Raw genomic sequence first — 24,979 nt, forward strand, 5'->3', positions numbered from 1 at the left:
GGAAAAGCATTCCTCATGAAGCTGGTTGAGAGAATGCCAAGAGTGTGCAAAGCTGTCATCAACGCAAAGGGTGACTACTGTGAAGAATCTAAAATATATTTCAATTTGTTTAACACTTTTTTTGCTTACTGCATGATTCCATATGTGTTATTTCATAGTTCCCTAAACTATTCTACAATGCATAAAATAGTAAAACAAATAAATAAAAACCCTTGAATGAGTAGGTGTGTCCAAACTTTTGACTGGTACTGTCAATATTTTTGTTCAATGTCCCCAGAGTAATACATATAGAGTGCTTTAACAGTAGATCCTTTCCCTCTTGAGATAGTTAGGGCTCACAGGCAATCCTCCAGTACAACTGTGTGTTCTTGATGTATGACTTAAATGTCGAGTATGATTGCAGTAGAAATCTCAGGATAGATTCCAGGCCAGACACCACATTCACCTGCAGAGAGTCAATTCTGCTCACCTAGAAATCCATCGGCTTTGCTGTACGGTACAACTGTTCGTGTACTGTAGTGCATTTTCTACCTCCAGGTAAATGGCTGTCTGTGTCATGCCCGGCTAAAAGGCATGTCCATATCAATGGCTGTATATCTCCCGGCAGGCAGCTGGAAATGAGGTCTAATCGGACGGATATTAAAGTCACAATACACTGCTTCCGACTATTACGGCCTGTCAGCACCGGGCCCCCTCTCCTCTCTTGCCCAGATTAGTATTCACCTCTGAATATTTATACACTCACCGTAGGCTTAACCTGGCTGTGTCATTTTCATCTCACTGCACTGGTTGTGGGTATGGGTGTGTGTACATATGAATATTTTGAGAGAATCTTAAAAAAACAACACTTTCAGCAGGCCCTGCCCGTTAGGGAAGGAACCCAGACACCCACTTCCCCACACACACACACACACTTGGTCCCCTCTTATAGTTGTACGTGTTTGTGTCTTCACATGGGCACGTGTGTTATTTGTGGTAGAGACATCTAGGTTGAGTTTGACCATCCCTTCCTCTCGTGTTGTTCTCAGGTGGAGCCGGAGCTCGGCAGCCCCGGCAGAAGCTCTTCACCATGGACGTGGATGAAGAGGAGAACATGAGTGAGTGTGTCCGTCTCTCCCTTTGTCCAATTGTCTGTCTGCCTGTGTCCATTTGTTCCCTTACCGGATCCCCTGCTTAGACACACACACACACACACACAAAAAAGGACATACACATAGGACATACACAAACTACAAGCACCGCACATACAGAAACCTCACTGCAAAACTCCATAAATTCCTTGGATTCAACTTATATTGCTCTATGCACACCATTTTTAAAAAATGTCATCCTCACTCACACATTCAAATTTAATTGGACATTTTGGGAGGAATCTGAGCCCTGAGCTCCAACCAGCCGTGCCTATGAATGAGTCTCTGCTCTAGATCCCCACCTCTCTGAGCAGACAGAAGAAATGTCTGCCTGGTCTATCCCAGGATGAAATGGATGGTTGCCATTGTATTTTCACATCCCGGTTTCACGCTGAGGGCCTGCTGACAATGTCACCTTCATTACAATTGGCCGATTTCTGTACATTTTTTTCCAAAACGCCAGCAACTGGCTGAAAACAGAGGGGGACATTTCATGGAGTTTTGATACTGGGACTACTGTTATCATTTATCTCCAGGTTAGTTAGCCACTGTAAAGATGGCTACTCTGAGCAATGGAAATGTGTAATTTACTTGAACACCAGGAGGAGTTCATCATATTTGTTTGTTCCTCAAGTATGCTCACATTCATACCAGCTGGATTCCAGTTTGAAAAACAGTGTTCGGAACATACCCACTGATATGCTCACTGACATTCAAAATACGCAATAGCCTCGAAATAATATTAAGCTACTCCACTGAAATCGCCGGGACATTTACATTTTCTGTAGCTGTACTGAAATGAAAGTAATTAGGCCTAAGTATTAAGTGGCTCATCAAAAGTCAACTTTCACTGAGCGTACGAAACATTAAGAACACCTTCCTGATATTGAGTGTCCTTTTGCCCTCAAAACAGCCTCAATTCGTCGCGGCATGAACTCTCAGGGTGTCGAAAGCGTTCCCCAGGGATGCTGGCCCATGTTGACTCCAATGCTTCCTAAAATGTTCAAGTTGGCTGGATGTCCTTTGGGCGGTGGACGATTCTTGAAACACACGGGAAACTGTTGAGCGTGGAGAAACCCAGCAGCATTTCAGTTCTTGACACAAACCTGTGCACCTGGCACCTACTACCATACCTCGTTCAAAGGCACTTAAATCTTTTATCTTGCCCATTCACCATCTGAATGGCACACATCTACAATCCATGTCTCAAGGCTTAAAAATCCTTCTTTAACCTGTGTCCTCCCCTTCATCTACACTGATTTGATGTGAATTTAACAAGTGACATCAATAAGGGATCATAGCTTTCACCTGGATTCACCTGGTCAGTCTATCATGGAAAGAGCAGGTGTTCTTAATGTTTTGTACACTGTCTATAATGGCAAATGCCACTTATTGTTACAGTATTCATGCCTTTGGTTTTTCTCCTTTGTAGTTATTTCCCATACATCCCCTTGTTAAGACTCCTTCTTGCCTGGCTTGTGCATGGCTACCCCAGAGTCCACCAGCCTATTCTCAATGTGTCAGTGATACTCCCCACTTCAAGACCTCCTCCGAAAAGCACTCACACACTTCCATGTTGCGTAATGTATACATACTGTACCTTAAATTACACGAGGCAAATACATATCTGAACACTTGGAATAAACTACATCCAAAGTAAATTAAATCATGTACATTATCGTTTGAGTTGAACATCCTCTACGGATATTAAAGAACATCCTTGAACAAGGCAGTTTAACCCACTGTTCCTAGGCCGTCATTGTGAATAAGAATTTGTTCTTAACTGACTTGCCTAGTTAAATAAAAAAAATAACAAAAAAAAGGCATGGGCACATTTATAAGGAGGGGTAGGGCTTCATATTAGTCTGGGTATATAAGAGACAAGAATTTGGAAACACGTGAGAGCAGGATCTTTTTTTTTGTCTGGCTTGTGGGATGTGCCCTCTATTTTAGTATGCAGAAACTCGACGAACATCAGCGCCTGTCTGAAGCTACGGATTCTGTGTTCAGAAGTCGATGGAAACCCCAACAGAGCCTCTGAAGAGCTCTGATCTCATCTAGTTTGAAAATGCATAGTGTGATATGTTTATTTTATAAAGTAGAGCTCTGCGTTACCAGAAAGTAAATCGATTAGGTTGTCTAAAGATCTAAAAACGTCTCGGAGGTTTTCTCAGGTTGGACCCTTTCATCCTTGTCAGACTTTGTTGGTCTTGCGGAATGTGTCCTCTTCACCCTTGCTCTTCCTCGCACTCTTCCATGCACCCTCCCATCTTCCCAATAAACCCTGTAATTTGCACTGCCGGGTTCTCTCTCCCCTGAGTACCGAAAGGAGTAACCTATCAAGCCTTTGCTGGAGGATGTTATAAATGAAAATTTTGCCAACATTCCATCCGCTTTGCCAACAGGACCTGGTGATGTGTGCTCCTTGCAATATTCTAGAGCTGCAATTCCACTATTATGAGAGCTCGCTCAGCACTCTAACTCCAAACTATCATTAAAAAGCCAGGAGATAAGAGTATCGATACTTGTGGGGTGAGGAACAGGTGATCAAATCTGCCTGTAAAGTAAAGATCCGTTTGTTTGTATGCGTGTGTGTGCGTACCCCAACTCTTCCACATATTTTCCCCCCTGACACCTCCCTAAACTAACATATCAACAGAAACCTGCCTGACCACGGCTAGCAAATGCCGTGGTCAGGGAGGGAGGAACTCAATATTTATTTTGTTGTGCTGGCCTGATTTTCCCATCACTTATTTCCCCATTTACATAGTTATAGTATAGATTCCATCCTTCTTGCAATGCCATAGAATCCAACTTCCCTTGAATATCCAAGAAAGTACAGTCCTATCATTATGACAATTATTGGCTATTTTGCCAAAACTTAATTGCTAAATGGATTTTCCTCTTGAGATGTATGTTTGATACTTTGGGGTCAATGTAATATCAGTTAAGCCTCTCTAACAAATAAACATAGCACACATCACCAGTTCAGTTCCAAAGAGTGATATAGGAATCTATAAATTTTACATTTACAAGATCCTGCAACGAAGGCGTTGTAAGTTACTCTTTCTGGGCACCGCAGGTTCGAGCAGCACCGACGTAAAGGAAAACCGTAACCTGGACAACGTCTCCTCCAAAGAGGGGGAGGCTGTAGCTGAGCAGCTCCCCAACGGCAGTGGCGGGGGCAGCAGGAAGCGCCCCTTAGAGGAGGGAAACAATGGCCACACGCACTCCAAGTTCCGGGCCAAGAAGCGTAAGAAAACGCCAGGCCCGGTTCTACCCAAGAATGCCCTTATGCAGCTGAATGAAATTAAGCCGGGGCTGCTGTATAAGCTGCTATCTCAAACGGGTCCAGTCCACGCTCCCGTGTTTGTCATGACCGTCGAGGTCAATGGGCAGCTGTTCGAGGGCTCAGGTCCCACCAAGAAGAAGGCCAAGCTGAATGCAGCAGAGAAGGCACTGCGCTCCTTTGTCCAGTTCCCCAACGCCTCCGAAGCGCACCTGGCTATGGGCCGGACACTGACAGTCAACACAGACTTCACATCTGACCAGGCCGACTTCCCGGACATGCTCTTCAACGGGTTTGAGACGCCCGCACCGCCCGAGGACTCCTTTTACCTGGGCTCCAATGGCAGCGGCTGCTTAAACTCGCTGGGAGAGTACTCCATGCCTTCCACCCCAGGTGCTAACTTAGCCCAGGCCCTGTTGCCCCCTCCCTCATCCTTCACTTCGCCCTCGAGCGGCAAGAACCCTGTCATGATCCTCAATGAGCTGAGGCCGGGCCTCAAGTATGACTTTTTGTCCGAGAGCGGCGAGAGCCATGCAAAGAACTTTGTCATGCAGGTGTCGGTGGACTCACAGCAGTTCGAGGGCTCTGGACGAAACAAGAAGCTGGCCAAGGCCCGGGCCGCCCAGGCAGCCCTCTCAGCCCTCTTCAACATGCAGCTGGACCAGACGCCCTCCCGACAGCCCATCCCCAGAGAGGGACTGCAGCTCCACCTACCCCAGGTAAGATCCCAAACCTAGGTCCCTCTGAACTAGCCCACTCTGTCTCCAGTCAAGACCCTTTTTTAGAACAGGTCATAGCACCAAAATTGTATCTGCACTCACTGACTGTGGGGGGAAAAAAACAGGGTGAATCGTTTTTTAACGGGGATGAGTAACACGGTTTATACTCTACATGTAATGTTTTCAGGCACTGAACAAAGGAATCACGGCACTTATGCCCTCAAGCACAAAGGTCTAACACCCTAGAGTCCAAAACAGAGCTTCCCCAGAAAGTATTCCTTCTCTGTAATGTATTATGGGTAGCCAAAACACTTATGCAAGACTTTCTCAAACGGTTGTGATTTTTTTATTATTAATACGGGAGTGCATTAACTATTTATAAATATCCGGATGTTTTGGTCAAAGAAACCCATCTGCCGAGAATGAGAGTTTGAGAATAGGTCTTTGTTATATTGGAAACTTTCTATTGGCTTATGTGCGTTTTAAAGCTGGGGACACAAAGGTATTTTCACAACTGGAATTAGTCAAATCTCCCGCCTCTTAATCATAATGTCTTTGAGCTTATCTAAAGAACTTCAGTGTCTGTCACATGCCTCTACTACCTCATATTTTAATGTATTTTCTTTATGAAACTTCCCAACGGGAACATTGGGTGCTCTTGCCAATCATCGCTGGGTTTGAGACATTAAATGAAGACGAATTGATCAAGCCCGAAGGATGATAGAAGATGAGACAGGAGTTGAAAATGTAATGCGCTTTAGTACTGAGATGATGTGTATGTATGCGAGACATCTATTTACACATCTCCCAATCAGGCTCCCCTAATCGCCAGCTGAGAACACCAGGAAATAGCATGCCTCCTTTTTTTAGTCTTGTTGAAACAACCACAATTGACTGTCCAGGCTCTTTCCTACCTAGATGTGAGACCTATTCAATTGAGGCACTCAAAGAGGTTCCCGGAGTTTAGAGTTAGGGTTAATTTTGTAGGAAATCTGAAATGCAATTATTTTACTTAAGTCTTGTTTACTTCACTTGTTAGACTGAATAAAATCACCCTTTTGTGAAGATGTTGTTTTTAAACACTTTCAAAATTGAATGTGATTTTTCTTCAAATGTAATACGATGATACAGTGCTGCTCACACATTGTCATGGGACAGAGTTGTGTCTAGAGCTTGAGTCCGTGGTTAGGGCTAGGTTTTAGTAAACGTTTACTGGGGTGTTGTAGCTGGGAGTCAGACTGTATCTAGCTCGACTTCATCCCTGGATTTGCACTCCACTAGTCGTGCTCCGTTACTGCTTTGTGACTTTACCACCAACACGTTTTGCTACTGGGAATGCTACTGGGAATGCTACAGGGAATGCTACTGGGAATGCTACTGGGAAAGCTTCTGGGAATGCTTCTGGGAATGCTTCTGGGAATGCTACTGGGAATGCTACTGGGAATGCTACTGGGAATGCTCGGAGTGTAAACCCAGCATTGCAGGTGCTCAAAGAAGGTATCCCCTTTCTAAAGCCTGCTCTTTTCGAAGACTCAACATAGCTGGGTTCGGTTTGATAAGAATTGGGGCGGTGAGGATGGGGATTGGTCATCACAGAAGTGGCTGTCAGTCCTGCCGGTGTGTGCAGAGAGAGTGCAGTCTGCACGAGTAAGCAGCTAGAGGGGCTAGACTGTCAATGGCTTCAATTGTCTTTTCTCCCCAGGAACATTTCCAGCTTTTTTTCTTTTTCTTTCTTTCTTTCTTTCTTTCTTTCTTTCTTTACTCTCTCCTCCACTTGTCATCGGTCTGGTTCCTTCAAAACAGGCCGCTTGTGTCAATGATTCTGCACCTGCTAATTGGTCTATTAATTCTCTGTCGGTTAATATTTATTAAATGTACCATCAACCGAGCGCTCCATATGGACGGGGCTAATTAGGAAAGTCAGGAAAACATGAGTGATAGAATGCCCTGTTAGTTATTGCCGGACTGGAATTGCCTGACTGTTTGTTTTTGGCAGGCTGCTTTGTTCCCCAGGAGGTTAACAGAGACGTCCACACGTTTCTGCACTGCCTGCAACCAACCCAACAAGTCAAATGAATCCCCACTCCCAACTGGGTGACTCTGAAGTATCAGGGGGACGTGATATTTGAACTAATCTCGTTCATTTGTGCCCATCCAGCTGTCGCCTCTCCTTGGTTGTAATCATTTTCAGCATTTAAGAACACGAATCGAAATATTTACACAGGGTTCTTTACCAGAATAGACACCCAGTTTCTTTATGCAATCAGCATTCAATAACACATCAAAATATTTGCAAACATAATGAAAATGATCATGCTTAGGTAGGACATAGAATGTAAGACAAGAAGTGAAGACCTCGAGATCCTGAACATTAAGTGATGTTGTACTCCGTCTGTGATCAAAGTCTGTTGTGGCTTTTTGATTGTTCAGGCCGCATGGAGGAGGAGATGGCTGTGTGTACTTTCTGGTTAATTTGGGGTTCCTCCTTTAGGTTGCGCCTTTGGTCCTGAGTTGGTGTCCTTATGCTTGTTGCTCTTCTGTTGGTTCCTTGCTTGAGTTGCAAAGGCTGTGCTCTAGTTGTCTTCTTCTTTTCTTGAGGGTGGAACGCTTCAAATCGTCCTACAGCAAAAATGGTTTTACTTTTACTGTTGATCCGCTCCCCCACTTGATTGAGCAGGATGAAATGAGCAGGATAAACTCATCCGAAACAGGCAACCTACTACCTGAAGCCTGTGGTTGTTGTGTTGCGTGTCACATCTCTGCTGTCTGTGTGCGGTCCCAGGTCCTCGCCGACGCGGTCTCTCGCCTGGTTGTGGACAAGTTCAGCGAGCTGACAGACAACTTCACCTCCCCCCACGCGCGGCGGAAAGTCCTGGCAGGGGTCGTCATGACAACAGGTACGCTTTGTTACTAGGCCTAATGGGAAAACACTGCGTTCTCCACTCTTGGGAGCAATGCCGCTGCCAGACGGTACACCACTAGATTTGTACAGACCATAAAAACACAGCCATACTGTCTGCAAGTGGCTGACGTGTATAGATGGAAGGAAATTAAACTTCTGAAACATATGATGGGTGGGATTAGCACCACCTCTCAATCATTGTGCACATCAGTTTTCCTTTTGAGTCTATGATTGATAGTGCATGATGCTATTGTTCATCATTGGCTTTGTAAGCCTCTTTTCCTATTTGGCTATTTGGCTTCCTATACTTTTTTTTTTACATAAATATACATGCGCATATTTGTATGCCTACATAAGAAACTACATTGTCTTCAGAAAGTATTCATAACCCTTGACTTAATCCACATTTTGTTGTTGCATCCTGAATTCAAAAGATTCAATACATTTTGTTCTTACCCATTTACACACAATACCCCATAATGACAAAGCGAGAACATGTTTTTAGTATAACATTTAAAAAAGTCGTATTGATAATGAAATGCATTCATATAGAAGTATTCACACCCCTAGGAGCTCAGGTGCATCTCATTTCCTTTGATAATCCTTGATGTCACGACAACTTGATTTGAAGTCTACCTGTACATGATTTAGAAAGAAACACAGTTGTCTATATAATGTCCCACAGTTGACAGTGCATGTCAGAGCAGAAACTTTACCATGTCGTCCAAGGAACTGTCCATAGATCTCCCAAAAATAATTATGATGAGGCATATATTTGGAGAAGGATATTAAACCATTTCTAGCATGTTGAACCTTTCCAAGAGCACTGTGATCTCCATTATTGGGAAAAAAAAAATATATATATATATATATATATGTAACTACCAGACTTCCGACCAATTGAGCAACCAGGCAAGAAGGACCTTGATCATGGAGGTGACCAAGAACCCAATGGCCACTCTGACAGAACTGCACAGTTCCTCGGCTGAGATGGGAGAACCTGCCAGAAGGATAACAGTCTCTACAGCACTTCACTAATCTGGACTTTATGGGAAAGTGGCCAGACAGAAGCCATTCCTGAGAAAAAGCCACATGACCTCACACCTGGAGTTTGCAAAAAGGCACATGGAAGACTGATAGCCTTAGGCAAACGATTCTGTCATCTGATGAGACAAAAATGTAACTCTTTTGCCTGAATGCAAAGTGCTGTCTGGAGAAAACCAGGCACAGCTCATCACCCGTCTAACACCATTCCTAAAGTGAAGCATGGTGGTGGCAGCATCATGCTATTGGGATGCTGGGGAACTGGTAAGGAAAGAGGGAACAATGAATAAAGCCAAATACAGTCAAATCCTTGATGAGAACCTGCTTCAGAGTGCAAACGACCTTAAACTGAGGACGAAGATTTCCATTCCAACAGGACAAAGACCCCAAACATACAGCCAAAGCAATGCTGGAATGGCTTCAGAACAAGAATGTGAAAGTCCTTGAGTGGCCCAGCCCAAACCCCAGACTTGAATCCCATAAAAAAAATCTTGAAGATTGCGGATTACCACCGCTTGACATCTAATTTAAGAGGTTGAGAAAATCTGCAAAGAAGAATGGAAGAAAATCCACAAATCCAGATATGGAAAGCTGATACAGACATACCCAAGACGACTCAAAGTTGTAATCGCCACCAAAGGTGCTTCTACAAAATATTGACTCGGGTGTGAATACCAGTGCTTAATTTGTCAAATCGGGAGGTCCCGGAACACAGTGAGTGCGAGTGGGGGGTTATCAGGGGGGCTCTGAGATACCGGAACACATTGAGAGAGAAAAAAGTGTCAAACACAACATAGCAGCAGACAGAGTTAACAACCAAGTAGCCTACTATCTATGCTGGTGAAACAGACAGCACTCTCCAAGGTGCTGATTAATTCAAAGCATTTGAGACGTCACTGCAATATGCCCAAATACTTGAGTATAGCTGCGGGGCTTAAACAAGCCTAATTTTCCACAACCGCCATATGCATACATACAGTACCTGTCAAAACTTTGAACCACCTACTCATTCAAGGGATTTTCTTTATTTGTACTATTTTCCCTTATGGAATCATGTAGTAACCAAAAAAAGTGTTAAACAAATAAATATATTTTAGATTCTTCAAAGTAGCCACTGTTTGCCATGACAGCTTTGCACACTCTTGGCATTCTCTCAACCAGCTTCACCTGGAATGTTTTTCCAACAGTCATGAATGAGTTCCCATTGTGTGTAGGGCAGGTCAGCTGATGCAGCACTCCATCACTCTCCTTGGTTAAATAGCCCTTACACAGCCTGGAGATGTGTTTTAGGTCATTGTCCTGTTGAAAAACAAATGATAGTCTCACTCAGTGCAAAAACCAGATGGGATGGCGTATCGCTGCAGAATGCTACGGTAGCCATGCTAGTTAAGTGTGTCTTAATTCTAAATAAATCACAGACTGTGTCACCAGCAAAGCACCATCTCACCACCTCCTCCATGCTTCACGGTGGGAACCACACATGTGGACATCATCTGTTCACCTACATGGCAGTTGGAACCAAAAATCTCTAATTGGGACTCATCAGACCAAAGGACAGATTTCCACCGGTCTAATGTCCATTGTTTCTCATGTTTCTTGGCCAAAGCAAGTCTCTTCTTCTCATTTAGTGTCCTTTGGTAGTGGTTTCTTTGCAGCAATTCGACCATGAAGGCCTGATTCACACAGTCTCCTCTGAACAGTTGATGTTGAGATGTCTGCTACTTGAACTCTGAAGCATTTATTTAGGCTGCAATCTGAGGTTCAGTTAACTCTAATGACTGTGGGATTTATTTTCCTTTGGCGGGCCTGATGACAGCCAGTTTCATCATAGCGCTTGGTTTTTGCAAATGCACTTGAAGAAACTTTCAAAGTTGACATTTTGCGGATTGCCTGACCTTCATGTCTTAAAGTAATGATGGACTGTCGTTTCCCTTTGCTTATTTGAGCTGTTCTTGCCATAATATGGACTTGGTCTTTTGCCAAATAGGGCGATAATCTGTATACGACCCCTACCTTGTCACAACACAACTGATTGGCTCAAATGCATTACGAAGGAAAGAAATTCCACAAATGAACTTTTAACAAGGAACACCTGTTAATTGAAATTCATTGCAGGTACTACTATGTCATGAATCTGGTTTAGAGAATGCCAAGAGTGTGCAAAGCTGTCAAGGCAAAGGGTGGCTACTTTGAAGAATCTCAAATATAAAATATATTTTGACCTAACACTTTTTTGGTTACTACATGATTCCATGTGTTATTTCATTATTTTGATGTCTTCACTATTATTCTACAATGTAGAAAATAGTTACAAAAATAAAAACCTTGAATGAGTAGGTGTGTCCAAAACCTTTAATTAGTATTGTAAATTCTCAGCTGGGGGGCCTATAAGACCCAAATTTCATATAATTTTCAAAACATGTAGCAGTAGAACAAATGTCACAATATTGGAATATAACTTAAAATAAAATAAATCAATGTATGGTAGGCTACAGTAGAACACACATATGATAGGAATTTCATGTTCAGATTACAAACTTCTTATGTACTGTGAAGGTAAAGGAAAAAAAGTCCTACCGTAGTTTTCAAAACCTCCCACAATGACTCTCCCCATGTCCAGTCCATTTAACTCCCTGAGAGTCCTGGGGCTGTGAACTTTAGCTTCCTAAGTCTGTTCTGAACACTCTAGCTGTGGCGTATTTTCATTTTGAGTGTTAACTATAACCTGGGTGTCCTCTCTAACCTTGTCTACAAGGCTTTCTGCCACCAAATGCACCTTGGTTCGGACATGTTCAAAACTCGCTAGTAGGCTTATTAGCTAGTGGAATTGCCGGTGGTGATGCTGAACTGGTGGGATTAGCAGCACTGCTAGCTAAGGCATCGCCAACAGTTTGCCCATCACTTCTTTCCTCCAGCAATGACAGTTCTCTGGCTCGTTCTGGGTTCAATTCACCATCTTTCTCAGGGTTTTTGGACTTCAAAAATCAAATTCAATTGCCTTTTCTTATTCATTTTTTATTTGGCTTTCCCCACAATTAAAATTCAGTAGGATGATGACACGTGACGTGATAACGTAAGGACGACCTCTTCACTAGCTGACCACTTCTACCAAGACCTGTGTCAAGATCAGTTCCTTACAAAACAGGCCCTCCCCATAACCTCTAAGTACAAATAAGAGAGCAGGACTAGAATCAGTGTGGCAGGATAGGATGATTACACAGAAGGATCACCACGCTATTATACTATTTTAGGATTGATGCCGGAACAAACAAAGTCAAATCTGAGAGGTCCCCGGATCCTGTTCAAATTAAGCACTGGTAAATACTTAGTGGTTCTTCCTTTAAAAGTTATGAGCTTATGCCGCAACCGTTTGTGGTAGATGGTGGCATTCTGTCATTGCACCACACTATCACCAGGGGGAGTTAAAACGCTGATCTATCGGTAGTTTAAACTGTGGCAATTAATGGAGGCGTCTCTCCTCTGGCACTAGAGTGCTGCATCAGGCAACAACAACCAACTGTTGTGGTTCTGAAGTTAAGAGAGAACTTGGGTAAATACAAAGGGGGAATTTCACTTGACATGTGGACTGACGATTTTCGAAAAATAGGCATGGTGGGCTTTTGGTTTCTCTCCCTCTAAAGTAGAAATAAATAATTAAAAAAAAATGGCTTTATTTACAAATTAGTATGAATGTCTCACCCAATGTTCAAGAATGGCCTTTTTCACTTTTCAGATTACAATCGCTCACTTTTGGTTATTTGAAACTAAAATCTCTAAAATATTATTATTTTTTAAACAAGCCATAGAAATTTGGTTGCAATTTCAGTTAAAAAAAAATGTTTTATAAAAGTAAGGAACTTGTCTGTTGGCCCTGCATTAAAGACCAAAATTGGTTAAAGAAAATTGTGATAAACAATATATACCACCGTCTCTTGCGCATGTAATTTTACTTTCATAATGCATCCTTATTTACAGAGCTATTATTATTATTATTAACCCTGCATTATAATTATATAAAAGCCTGTTAGGGCAAATCTGGTCTCTGAGAATATCTAACGAAGCGAGCATAAAAGGGATTTAGCTCATCTGGTAGGCTCGCGTCACTGGTCAGCTCGCGTCTGGGTTTCCCTTTGTAGTCCGTAAAAGTTTTCAAGCCCTGCCACATCCGACGAGCGTCAGAGCCGTAGTAGGATTCAGTCTTAATCCTGTATTGACGTTTTGCTTGTTTGATGGTTTGCCTGCGGGCATAGCGGGATTTCTTGTAAGCGTGCAAATTAGTGTCCTGCTCCTTGAAAGCGGCAGCCCTAGCCTTTAGCTCGATGCGGATGTTGCCTGTAATTCATGGCTTCTGGTTGGAATATGTACACTGTGGGGAAGATGTCGTCAATGCACTTAATGATGAAGCCGGTGACTGAGGTGGTATACTCCTCTATGCTTTTGGATGAATCCCGGAACATATTCCAGTCTGTGCTAGCAAAACAGTCCTGTAGTGTAGCATCCACGTCATTTGACCACTTCCGTCTTGAGCGAGTCACTGGTACTTCCTGCTTTAGTTTTTGCTTGTAAACAGGAATTAGGAGGATAGAATTATGGATTTGCCAAATGGAATGTGGAGGTGCTTTGTATGCATCTCAGTGTGAGGAGTTTTTTCCCTCTGGTTGCACATGTGAAATGCTGGTAGAAATGAAGTAAAATGGTTTAAAGTCCCCGGCCACTAGGAGCACCGCTTCTGGGTGAGCATTTTCCTGTTTGCTTATGGCCTTATAGTGTTGGTTGAGTGTGGTCTTAGTGCCAGCATCGGTCTGTGGTGGTAAATAGATGGCTAAGAATAATATAGATGAGAACTCTCTTGGTAGATAGTGTGGTCAACAGCTTATCGTACGGTACTCTACCTCAGGCGAACAATACCTCGAGACTTCTTTAATATTCAACATTGCGAACCAACTGTTATTGACAAATAGACACACACACTTTCCCCTCGTAGCTTCTCTGTTCTGCCGGTGCATGGAAAATCCCACCAGCTCTATATTATCCGTGTCGTCGTTCAGCCACAACTCGGTGAAAGATAAGATATTACAGTTTTTAATGTCCCGTTGGTAGGATAATCTTGATCGTAGGTCATCGATTTCATTTTCCAATGATTGCGCGTTGGCCAATAGAACGGATGGCATGGGAGTTTACTCTCTCGCCTACGAATTCTTGAAGGCAGCCTGGCCTCTGCCCCCTTCTTCTCTGTCATTTCTTCATGCAAATTACGGGGATTTGGGACTGTTTCCGGGAGAGCAGTGCATCCTTTCCGTCGGACTCATTAACCTCTCTGGGATATGTGGGACGGTAACGTCCCACTTGGCCAAAAGCCAGAGATAATGCAGAGCGCCAAATTCAAATAAATTACTATAAAAATCAAACTTTCATGAAATCACACATGTAAGATACCAAATTAAAGCTACACGTGTTGTGAATCCAGCCAACATGTCAGATTTCAAAAAGGCTTTTCAGTGAAAGCAAACGATGCTATTATCTGAGGATAGCACCTCCGTGAACAAAAGAGAGAAAGCGTATTTCAACCCAGCAGGTGTGACACAAACGCAGAAATAAAAATATAAATCTTATCTTACCTTTGACGAGCTCTTCTGTTGGCACTCCAATTTGTCCCATAAACATCACAAATGGTCCTTTTTGTTCGATTAATTCCGTCGATATAAATACAAAATGTCATTTTATTTGGCGCTTTTGATCCAGAAAATCACCGGTTCCAACTTGCGCAACGTGACTACAACATCTCAAAAGTTACCTGTAAAGTTACCTGAAAACAAATTGACGCTAGCTTTCTGGTCATGCGCCTCTATCAAACAGTACACATGAAGTGACCCTCGTTTTGAACAGGGCTACTTCTTCATTACACAAGGAAAAACCTCAACCAATTTCTAGAGACTCGTGACATCCAGTGGAAGCGGTAGGAACTGCAAGCAAGTCCCTCAGAAATCTGGATTCCCATTGAATAGAGAGTGACCTCAAATAAAAAAAATCTGAATGGTTTGTCCTCAGGGTTTCGCCTGCTACATAAGTTCTGTTATACTCACAGACATAATTCAAACCGTTTTAGAAACTTCAGAGTGTTTTCTGCATATCTTATCTTCTGGGGATGAGTAGCAGGCAGTTGAATTTGAGCATGCTTTTCATCCAAAATTCCAAATGCTGCCCCCTATCCTAGAGAATTTAAAGAAAAATTAATTACACCCAAAGTCATCCAATTCAGGATCATTTCGCGCTGCTCTGAAACAAGCATGGTGACTGGTCTTGATAAATCAATGAGATTTTTTTTCTTCACTTTATCTCCGTTTCGGTATTGGTTAGCCTACAATTAGGTTGTGGAAATGTTTAAATTATTTTGCTCCTATGTCGCGCCTACTCTCGACCGGTCACATTGTACAGCGCCATATTTTCCTAACGGGAACCCTGAGAGTTATCTATTTCTTGGAATAGAAACACCATAATATTAATCAAATTTATTAAGCTACATTTCTTAAAATTAATCCCATATACTATGTTGTTTCAAAAAAGGTTTTAAATTCTCTAGTACAGCCAATATTAAAAACTGTCAAAAGCTTCTCAAAGATGCCCTCTGGTGGTCAAACTAGCACTAACTATCATTAATGACAACAATGGCTGACACTTAAATAATGTGCCATAGAATTCTGTGGCTGTTACGTATACTCCCTCTCTGGCCTCTAGGTCATCAGGCTGCTGATTATCCCGCACACCTGTCACCATCGTCAAGTGCACCAGCGCCTCATGACACTCACCTGGACTCCATCACCTCCTTGATTATCTTCTCTATATCTGTCACTCCCCTTGGTTCTTTCCTCAGGTGTTATTGACTTTGTTTCATGTCGGTGCATTGTTTGTGTTTCGTGTTTAATGTTTTGTTTATTTCTAAAACACTCACTCTCTGTACTTGCTTCCCGACTCTCAGCGCACTCGTTGCAGTGGCAGCCCGCAAGGTGTGCTGCAGTATGACGCAACTTTTTAAAGGAAGAACCACTAAGTAAATTAGATTTCTGTATTACATTTTCAATAAATTTGCAGAAATTTCAAAAAAATATGTTTTCACTTTGGCATTATGGATTATTGTGTGTAGATGGGTGAGAAAATCTATTTCATCCATTTTGAATTCAGGCTGAAACGCAACCAAATGTGAATTAAGCCAATGGGTATGAATACTTTATGAAGGCGCACTGTACATCTAAAATACAATAAAATGTAAATGAAATGGAATAATAGAAAAGTAAAATCCATAAACACGACTGCTTTTATTGAATGTAAAGGTGAATTTTGAGCCTGTCTGTTCCCTACCCCCAGGCACGGACGTGAAAGAGGCCCAGGTGATCTGTGTCTCCACGGGCACCAAGTGCATCAACGGCGAGTACATGAGCGACCGCGGCTTGGCGCTCAACGACTGCCATGCAGAGATTATCGCCCGCCGCTCACTCATCCGGTACCTCTACGCCCAGCTGGAGCACTTCCTAAGGTGAGAAGTCAAGGGGTGGAAGCAATGGCAGAAGCCATTTGAAAATACAAACAATGACTCTCATTTTGATTGGAGTTTGTTTGGCTGTAGCTAACCTTTCGTGAGTCATGAAGTCATTGTCCTTGATTTGTATTTAGTTGTAAAATCAAGTCGACTGTTGCATAACTTTTTCTATAAGCAGCAATTGTTGCAAATTGTTTCTTCAATTGCAACATGGCATTCCTTTTTGCTCTTGCTTCAGCTGATTCTTTTAGTAATTTTTATTTATATGAAATTAGGTCCCTTTGACCACACTGTCCCCCTTTTTCCACCCTCTGTAATTAGCAGCAACAAGGAGGAGCAGCAGAAGTCCATATTCACGCGCTGTGACAAGCGTGGCTACCGACTAAGGGACAATGTTCTGTTCCACCTCTACATCAGCACCTCGCCCTGCGGAGACGCACGCATCTTCTCACCGCACGAGGCCGGCATGGAAGGTATGAGGCACCCCACTCCTTACCATATGACAGTAAGAGATGTGACAATCGCTTGCTGACCCTTCTGTGCTGTAGCTGTAGCTGGCTCCATTCGTTCTATGATAGGCCTAAACATTAGAGATATGATAGCCATGGATCGTATTTACAAAAAAAATACTTTGCTTTTTCATTGTAACTGTGGCTGCAAGTCAAATAGCTCCACCTCTCTGTGTTGCACATTTTCATCTAATGAAAATGAAGTTATTTTCTGCCGAATGTGTTGCACTAATGTAATTTTAATGAAGGAAAATGTTTCATATATTGTGGTAAACCGTTGGGTGTTGGGTTGAGTGCACAGGGATGGACACAGAGACAGGGTGGTTCAAGTCAGAAAACGTGACTTTACTAAGCAAAAAATAATAAATGTAACAAAATAACTTGGATGGCTCGGTCCTTCTCATTAGTCTCCAGGAGCTTCGTTCCCCTCTGTCAGTACACTCCTTGCCTCTACCTTTTACTCTCCCACGGTGTGCCACGGTGCTCCATTTGTGGTCTGCACAGCTGGTTGGCACTCTCCCCTAATTACCCCTAATTGGTGCCACCAGCTTCGGGGTGCCCAGCCCGGGTCCTCCCAGCAGAGGGAACCAACGTCACGACACCGACCTCCCCTCCATCACCTACACCCGGAGTAGACCTCCCAGGATACCACAACGTATACAGTACCCGTCAAAAGTTTGGCCACACCTGCTCATTCAAGGGTTTTTCTACATTGTAGAATAATAGTGAAGACATCTAAAACTATGAAATAACACATGGAATCATGTAGTCACCGAAAGTGTATATATTTTATATTTGAGATTCTTTCAAGTAGCCACCCTTTGCCCTGATGGCAACTTTGCACACTCTTGGTATTCTCTCAACCAGATTCATGAGGTAGTCACCTGGAATGCAATTAAATTAACAGGTATTCTTTGTTAAAAGTTGATTTGTGGAATGTCTTTCCTCAAAGCGTTTGAACCAATCAGTTGTGTTGTGACAAGGTATAGGTGTTATAAAGAAGATAGATATATTTGGTAAAAAAACAAGTCCATATTATGACAAGAACAGCTCAAATAAGCAAAGAGAAATGACAGTCCATCATTACTTTAATACATTAAGGAAAATGTCAAGAACTTTGAAAGTTACTTCAAGTGCTATGATGGAACTGGCTCTCATGAGGACAACCACAGGAAAGGAAGTCCCAGGGTTACAGTTGATTTCAGAAGTTTACATACACCTTAGCCAAATACATATAAACTCAGTTTTTCACAATTCCTGACATTTAATCCTAATTCAAATTCCCTGCTTTAGGTCAGTTAGGATCACCACTTTATTTTAAGAATGTGAAATGTCAGATTAATAGTAGAGAGAATGATTTATTTCAGCTTTTATTTCTTTCATCACACTCCCAGTGGGTCAGAAGTTTACATACACTCAATTAGTATTTGGTAGCATTGCCTTTAAATTGTATAACTTGGGTCAAATGTTTCAGGTATACTTCCCACAATAAGTTGTGTGAATTAACTAAGTCAGGCTTGTAGGCCTCCTTACTCGCACACGCTTTTTTCAGTTCTGCCCACAAATTTTCTATGGGATTGAGGTCAGGACTTTGTGATGGCCACTCCAATACCTTGACTTTTTTGTTCTTAAACCATTTTGCCACAACTTTGGAAGTATGCTTGGGGTCATTGTCCATTTGGAAGACACATTTGCAAACAAGTTTTAACTTCCTATCCACTTAATTTTCCTTCCCTCATGATGCCATCTATTTGTTAAGTGCACCAGTCCCTCCTGCAGCAAAGCACCCCAAAAACATGATGCTGCCACCCCCGTGCTTCACGGTTGGGATGGTGTTCTTCGGCTTGCAAGCTTCCCCCTTTTTCCTCCAAACATAACGATGGTCATCATGGTCAAACAGTTCTATTTTGTTTCATCAGACCAAAGGATATTTCTCCAAAAAGTACGATCTTCGTCCCCATGTGCAGTTGCATACCATACTCTGTTTTTTTTATGGCGGTTTTAGAGCAGTAGCTTCTCCCTTGCTGAGTGGCCTTTCAGGTTATGTCAATATAGGACTTGTTTTACTGTGGATATAGATACTTTTGTATTTGTTTCCTCCAGCATCTTCACAAGGTCCTTTGCTGTTGTCCTGGGATTGATTTGCATTTTTCGCACCAAAGTACGTTAATCTCTAGGAGACAGAACACTTCTCCTCCTGAGCAGTATGACGGCTACTTGGTCCCATGGTGTTTATACTTGCGTACTATTGTTTGTACATATGAACGTGGTACCTTCAGGCGATTGGAAATTTCTCCCAAGGATGAGGTCTTCGCTGATTTCTTTAGATTTTTAAATTTTCCCACTGAGTTTGAAGGCAGGCCTTGAAATACATCCACAGGTACACCTCCAATTGACTCAAATTATGTCAATTAGCCTATCAGAAGCTTCTAAAGCTGTGACATAATTTTGGGGAATTTTCCAAGCTGTTTAAAGGCACAGTCAACTTAGTGTATGTAAACTTCTGACCCACTGGAATTATGATACAATGAGTTATAAGTGAAATAATCTGTCTGTAAACAATTGTTGGAAAAATGACTTGTGTCATGCACAATGTAGATGTCCTAACCGACTTGCCAAAACTATAGTTTGTTTTTAAGAAATTTGTGGAGTGGTTGAAAACAAGTTTCAATGACTCCAAACCTAAGTGTATGTAAACTTCTGACTTCAACTGTACCTCTGCTGCAGAGGATGAGTTACTAGACTCAGCCATTGCTGCCAAAATATATGCTTCAGAGTTCAAGTAATAGACACATCTCAACATCAACTGTTCAGAGGAGACTGCATGAATCAAGCCTTCATGGTTGAATTGCTGCAGATAAATCACTACTAAAGGACACCAATAAGAAGAGACTTGCTTGGGCCAAGAAACATGAGCAATGGACATTAGATCCGGTGGAAATCTGTCCTTTGGTCTTTTGAGTCCAATTTTTTTATTTTTGGTTCCAACTGCCGTGTCTTTGTGAGACGCAAAATAGGTGAACAGATAATCTCCACATGTGTGGTTCCCACCATGAAGCATGGAGGAAGCGGTGTGATGGTATGGGGGTGCTTTGCTGGTTACACTGTCAATGATTTTTTTAGAATCCAAGGCATACTTAACCAGCATGGCTACCACAACGCTCTGCAGTGATATGCCATCCCATCTGGTTTGCGCTTAGTGGGACTATCATTTGTTTTTCAACAGGACATTGACCCTAAACACACCCCCAGGCTGTGTAAGGGCTATTTGACCAAGAAGGAGAGTGATGGAGTTCTGCAACAGATGACCTGGCCTCCACAGTCAACCAACCTCAACTTAATGTATATGGTTTGGGAGTATTTGGACCGCAGAGTGAAGAAAAAGCAGCTAACAAGTGCTCAACATATGTAGGAACTACTTCAATACTGTTGGAAAAACATTCCAGGTGAAGCTGGTTTAGAGAATGCAAGGTGTAGCTCCTTTGAAGAGTAAAAAATATATTTTGATTTGTTTAACACTTTTTTGGTTAGTTTAGTGACCTTTGACAGCCACAGTCAATCAACCCCAGCTTCGGGTCAGTCTCCATTCCCCTCACTTAGCTGGCTGACACCTTTTTAAATTGAATTTTACACTTGTTGAGAATTCAATATCAGAGCTTTTTTATTTTGTTCTATTAACTTGTGTATGTTTTCCTTTTGTGCTTGGTTTCGTTGAATTATAATTTCACTTTGGATGTCCAAATGTGCAATTAACACATTTCAACAAGTCTCTTAATTCGTTAGTCTTCCTCTCCCCCTTTTTCTCTTTGCATCTCTCTCTCGCACTCTCTCGTTCCTTTCTCGTTTCTTTCTATTGCTCTCCTTTCTCACTATTTTTCTCGCTCTCTCTTTTCTCTCACTCTTATCTCTCTCTACTTCTACCCTTTTGTCTGATTACTCACCCTCTTTATATGTCACATATACATGATTTTGTCATTGTTTCCCTGCATAGAGAAAGACAAAAAGGAAATATCCTTGTACAATTAGTCAGTGAATTGATTAGTCCCGTTGGCCTTTTGAATTAAATTCCAACATCTAGAAATGTTGTGATTAATACAATGAAGTTGTATTTAAAGTTGTCTTTCGTATCCTTTTCACTGTTGAGGTAATTTGGTGTCATGCCCTAGAGGACCACAATAGAAACAAGTCTCTTGACTTTTTTTGTGTATGTATCCTCAACAGTTGTATCTGTTGCCTGGTGTAACATGTATTTTCAATTATCAAATCTACTGTGTAATTGTACAGGTGGCCAGGATTGCTTAGATATTGGTGGTACAGACCCTTAATGGCTTATTGACTGCACCAATACAATTTAGATTTTGAGTGACAAAGTCGGCTACATTAATACATCAGATACATTAATTCATGGTCTGAAAGAAGCTTATTTGTATTTTATTATGGATCCCCATTAGCTTCTACCAAGAAAGCAGCTACTCGTCCTGGGTCCAGCGAAATTAAGTCAGTTATACATTTGACAAACATTACAATACATTCATAACATATTTCGCAACATATCTAGTATGTGCCCTCAGGCCTCTAGTCTACTACCACATATCTATAACACACAATCCATGTGTATGTGCGTGTATAGTGCATATGTTATCATATGTTTGTATGCATGTGTCTGTTTGTGTTGCTTCACAGTTCCCGCTGTTCCATAAGGTTTATTTTTTTATCTGTTTTCTTTATCTAATTTTACTGCTGGCATGAGTTACTTGATGTGGAATAGAGTTCCATGTAGTCATGGCTCTATGTAGCACTGTGCGCCTCCCATAGTCTGTTCTGGTCTTGTGGGGTATGCAAGGGTGTCTGAGTTGTGTGCCAGTAGTTCAAACAGACAGCTCGGCACATTCAACATGTCATTACCTCTCAAAAAAAACAAGAAGTTATGAAGTCAATCTCTCTTCCACTTTGAGCCAGGAGAGACTGGTATTGTTAGCTTTCTGTGTACATCCAAGGGCCAGCCATGCTTCCCTGTTCTGAGCCAATTGCAATTTTCCTAAGTCCCTCTTTGTGGCACCTGACCGTAAGACTGAACAGTAGTCCAGGTACAACAAAACTAGGGCCTGTAGGATCTGTCTCGTTGATAGTGCTGTTAAGAATGCAGATCAGTGCTTTATTATGGACAGGCTTCTCCCCATCCTAGTTATTGTATCAATATGTTTTGACCATGACAGTTTACAATCCAGAGTTACTACAAGCAGTTTAGTCTCCTCAACTTGCTCAATTTCCACATTATTCATTACAATATGTACTTGAGGTTTAGGGTTTAGTGATAAAAATACAATGCTTTTAGTTTTTGAAATATTTCGGACTAACTTATTCCTTGCCACCCATTCTGAAACTAACTGCAGCTCTTTAAGTGTTGCTGTGGTAACTGATGTGTATAGTGTTGAGTCATCCACAGACATAGACATACTGGTTTTACTCAAAGCCAGAGGCATGTCGTTAGTAAAGATTGAAAAAAGAATAGGGGCATAGACAGCTGCCCTGGGTAATTCCATGATTTTACCTGGATTTTGTTGGATAGGCTTCCATTAAAGAACACCCTCTTGTGTTCTGTTAGAGTGGTAACTCTTTATCCACAATATAGCAGCGGGTGTAAAGCCATAACAAGTTTTTCCAGCAACAGTCTATGATCGATAATGTCAAAAGCCGCACTGAAGTCTAACAAAACAGCCCCCACAATCTTTTTATCATTAATTTCTCTCAGCCAATCAGTCATTTGTGTACGTGCTGTTCTTGTTGAATGTCCTCCTCTACAAGTGTGCTGAAAGTCTGTCAATTTGTTTACTGTAAAATAGCTTTCTATATGGTCAAACACCATTTTATTCTAAAAGTATTCTAAGGGTTGTTTACAGGCTGATTGGTCGGCTATTTGGCCAGTTAATGGGGCTTTACTATTGTTAGGTATGGGAATAACATTTGCTTCCATCCAGGGCTGAGAGCACGCTTTTTAGTAGGCTTAAATTTGAAGATATGGCAAATAGGAGTGGCGATATCGTCCGCTATTATCCTCAGTAATTTTCCATTCAAGTTGTCAGACTCTGGTGGCTTGTCATTGTTGATAGATAGACAATGATTTTTTTCACCTCTTCCACGCTTAATTTACAGAAGTGAAAATTACAATGCTTGTCTTTCATAATTTGGTCAGAAATGTAGTGTCAGTATTTGTTGCTGGCATGTCATACTTGTTTGCTGATCTTGCCAATGAAAAAAATCATTAATGTAGTTTGCAATATCAGTGGATTTTGTGATGAATGAGCCATCTGATCCAATGAATGATGGCGCGGCGTTTGCCTTTTTGCCCAAAATGTATTTTAAGGTGATCCCAAGCTTTTTATTTTATCATTCTTTGTTTCATAGTGAAGTTTCTTCTTTTTATTCAGTTTCGTCACATGATTTCTCAAGTTGCAGTACCTTTGCCAATCCGTTGTACAGCCAGACCTATTTGCCATATCTTTTGGCTCATCCCTCTCAAACATACAATTTTTCAATTCCTCATCAATTCTCTGTGATTTAACAGTTTTTGCAGTCATTTTCTTAATGGGTGCATTGGGATGTGCAGCGTCTGGTTGCTCGCCATTACACACCACGGTCTAACCAATATTCTTCACATCAACATAGCAATCACTACAGAACTTATTGTATGAACTCTTATACACAATATTAGGCCCAACATTTGGTACTTTGGTTTTCCTAGATATGGCTACTTTATTGTGATCACCACATCCGATGGATTTGGATTCTGCTTTCAAACTCATTTCTGCAACATTAGTAAAGGTATGATCATTACATGTTGATGATTTCATTCCTGTACTGTTTGTAACTACCCTGGTAGGTTGATTGATAACCTGAATCACGTTGCAGGCACTAGTTACAGTTTGAAGCTTTCTCTTGAGTGGGCAGCCTGAGGAAAGCCAGTCAATATTTTAAATCACCCAGAAAGTATACCTTTATTGATATCACATACATTATCAAGCATTTCACACATGTTATCCTGATAATGACTGTTTTCACTTGGTCTGTAGCAGCTTCCCACCAGAATGGGCTTCAGGTGAGGCAGATGAACCTGTAACCATGTTACTTCAACAGTATTTAACGAGATCCTCTCTAAGCTTTACAGGAATGTGGTTCTGAATATTAACAGCCACACCTTCACCATTGGCATTTCTATTTTATGTAGATCTTATAACCATGTATTGCTACCACTATCATCAAAGGTATGATCTAAGTGAGTTTCACAGATTGTCAGAATATAAATGTAATCTGTTACTTGCTAATTATTGATTTCCTGAACCTTGTTTCTTAAGCCACATATGTTAACGTAGGATAATTTTCTCTTTTCTGGGATGCTTGATTGCTTTACTGGGAAGCTTAGCAGAGGTAGACCATGCTTGGGTTATTTTTATTAGTGCAGGATGAGCTGCACACAGTGGACATCCGACTAGGGCACACCACCTCAGTGCTAACAGTATTACTCTGGTTCATAGGCATATGATTACTGCGTACAATACCTGTGGGGTGAGCAGAGGCATTCAGGGCAGTAAGAGGGATATAAATTAGGTTACTTACATTGTCTTCCAATGCCCCTGGGATAATGTAGATTTGCTGAAGCATTGTGACAACTCAGCAACCCAATGATGAGGATTACATGCGCTGGACTTGGGTCATTGATAATTAAAAAATATCTCAACGCAGCCTTATAATGCTGTAAAAGGATCCAGTAACCCAAATGATTTGGGTGGATATCATCCTCCTTGTAAATACGAGATTTGTTCCGATTTGTTACACCCACCTAGCTGCAATAGTC

At 41.8% G+C, this 24,979-nt stretch overlaps 1 protein-coding gene across 3 annotated transcripts in view; it reads left to right on the plus strand.

The window, feature by feature from the left end:
- The window catches only part of LOC135519848 (double-stranded RNA-specific editase 1-like), a 185,061-nt gene that overhangs the window by 141,171 nt on the left and 18,911 nt on the right, over positions 1 to 24,979 (plus strand). For 2 of the 3 annotated variants that reach the window (XM_064945056.1, XM_064945055.1), the window contains 5 exons: positions 1,029 to 1,097; positions 4,213 to 5,138; positions 7,921 to 8,035; positions 16,447 to 16,615; positions 16,940 to 17,091. In XM_064945056.1, coding sequence (XP_064801128.1) covers positions 1,070 to 1,097; positions 4,213 to 5,138; positions 7,921 to 8,035; positions 16,447 to 16,615; positions 16,940 to 17,091 — 1,390 coding nt within the window. In that variant the 5' untranslated portion in view covers positions 1,029 to 1,069. The remainder of the gene's footprint in view (positions 1 to 1,028; positions 1,098 to 4,212; positions 5,139 to 7,920; positions 8,036 to 16,446; positions 16,616 to 16,939; positions 17,092 to 24,979) is intronic. The other variant, XM_064945057.1, reaches the window with a different exon arrangement.

The sequence above is a fragment of the Oncorhynchus masou genome, chromosome 29 (genome assembly GCF_036934945.1).
Source record: "Oncorhynchus masou masou isolate Uvic2021 chromosome 29, UVic_Omas_1.1, whole genome shotgun sequence".
In the NCBI taxonomy this organism is placed as follows: Eukaryota; Metazoa; Chordata; class Actinopteri; order Salmoniformes; family Salmonidae; genus Oncorhynchus; species Oncorhynchus masou.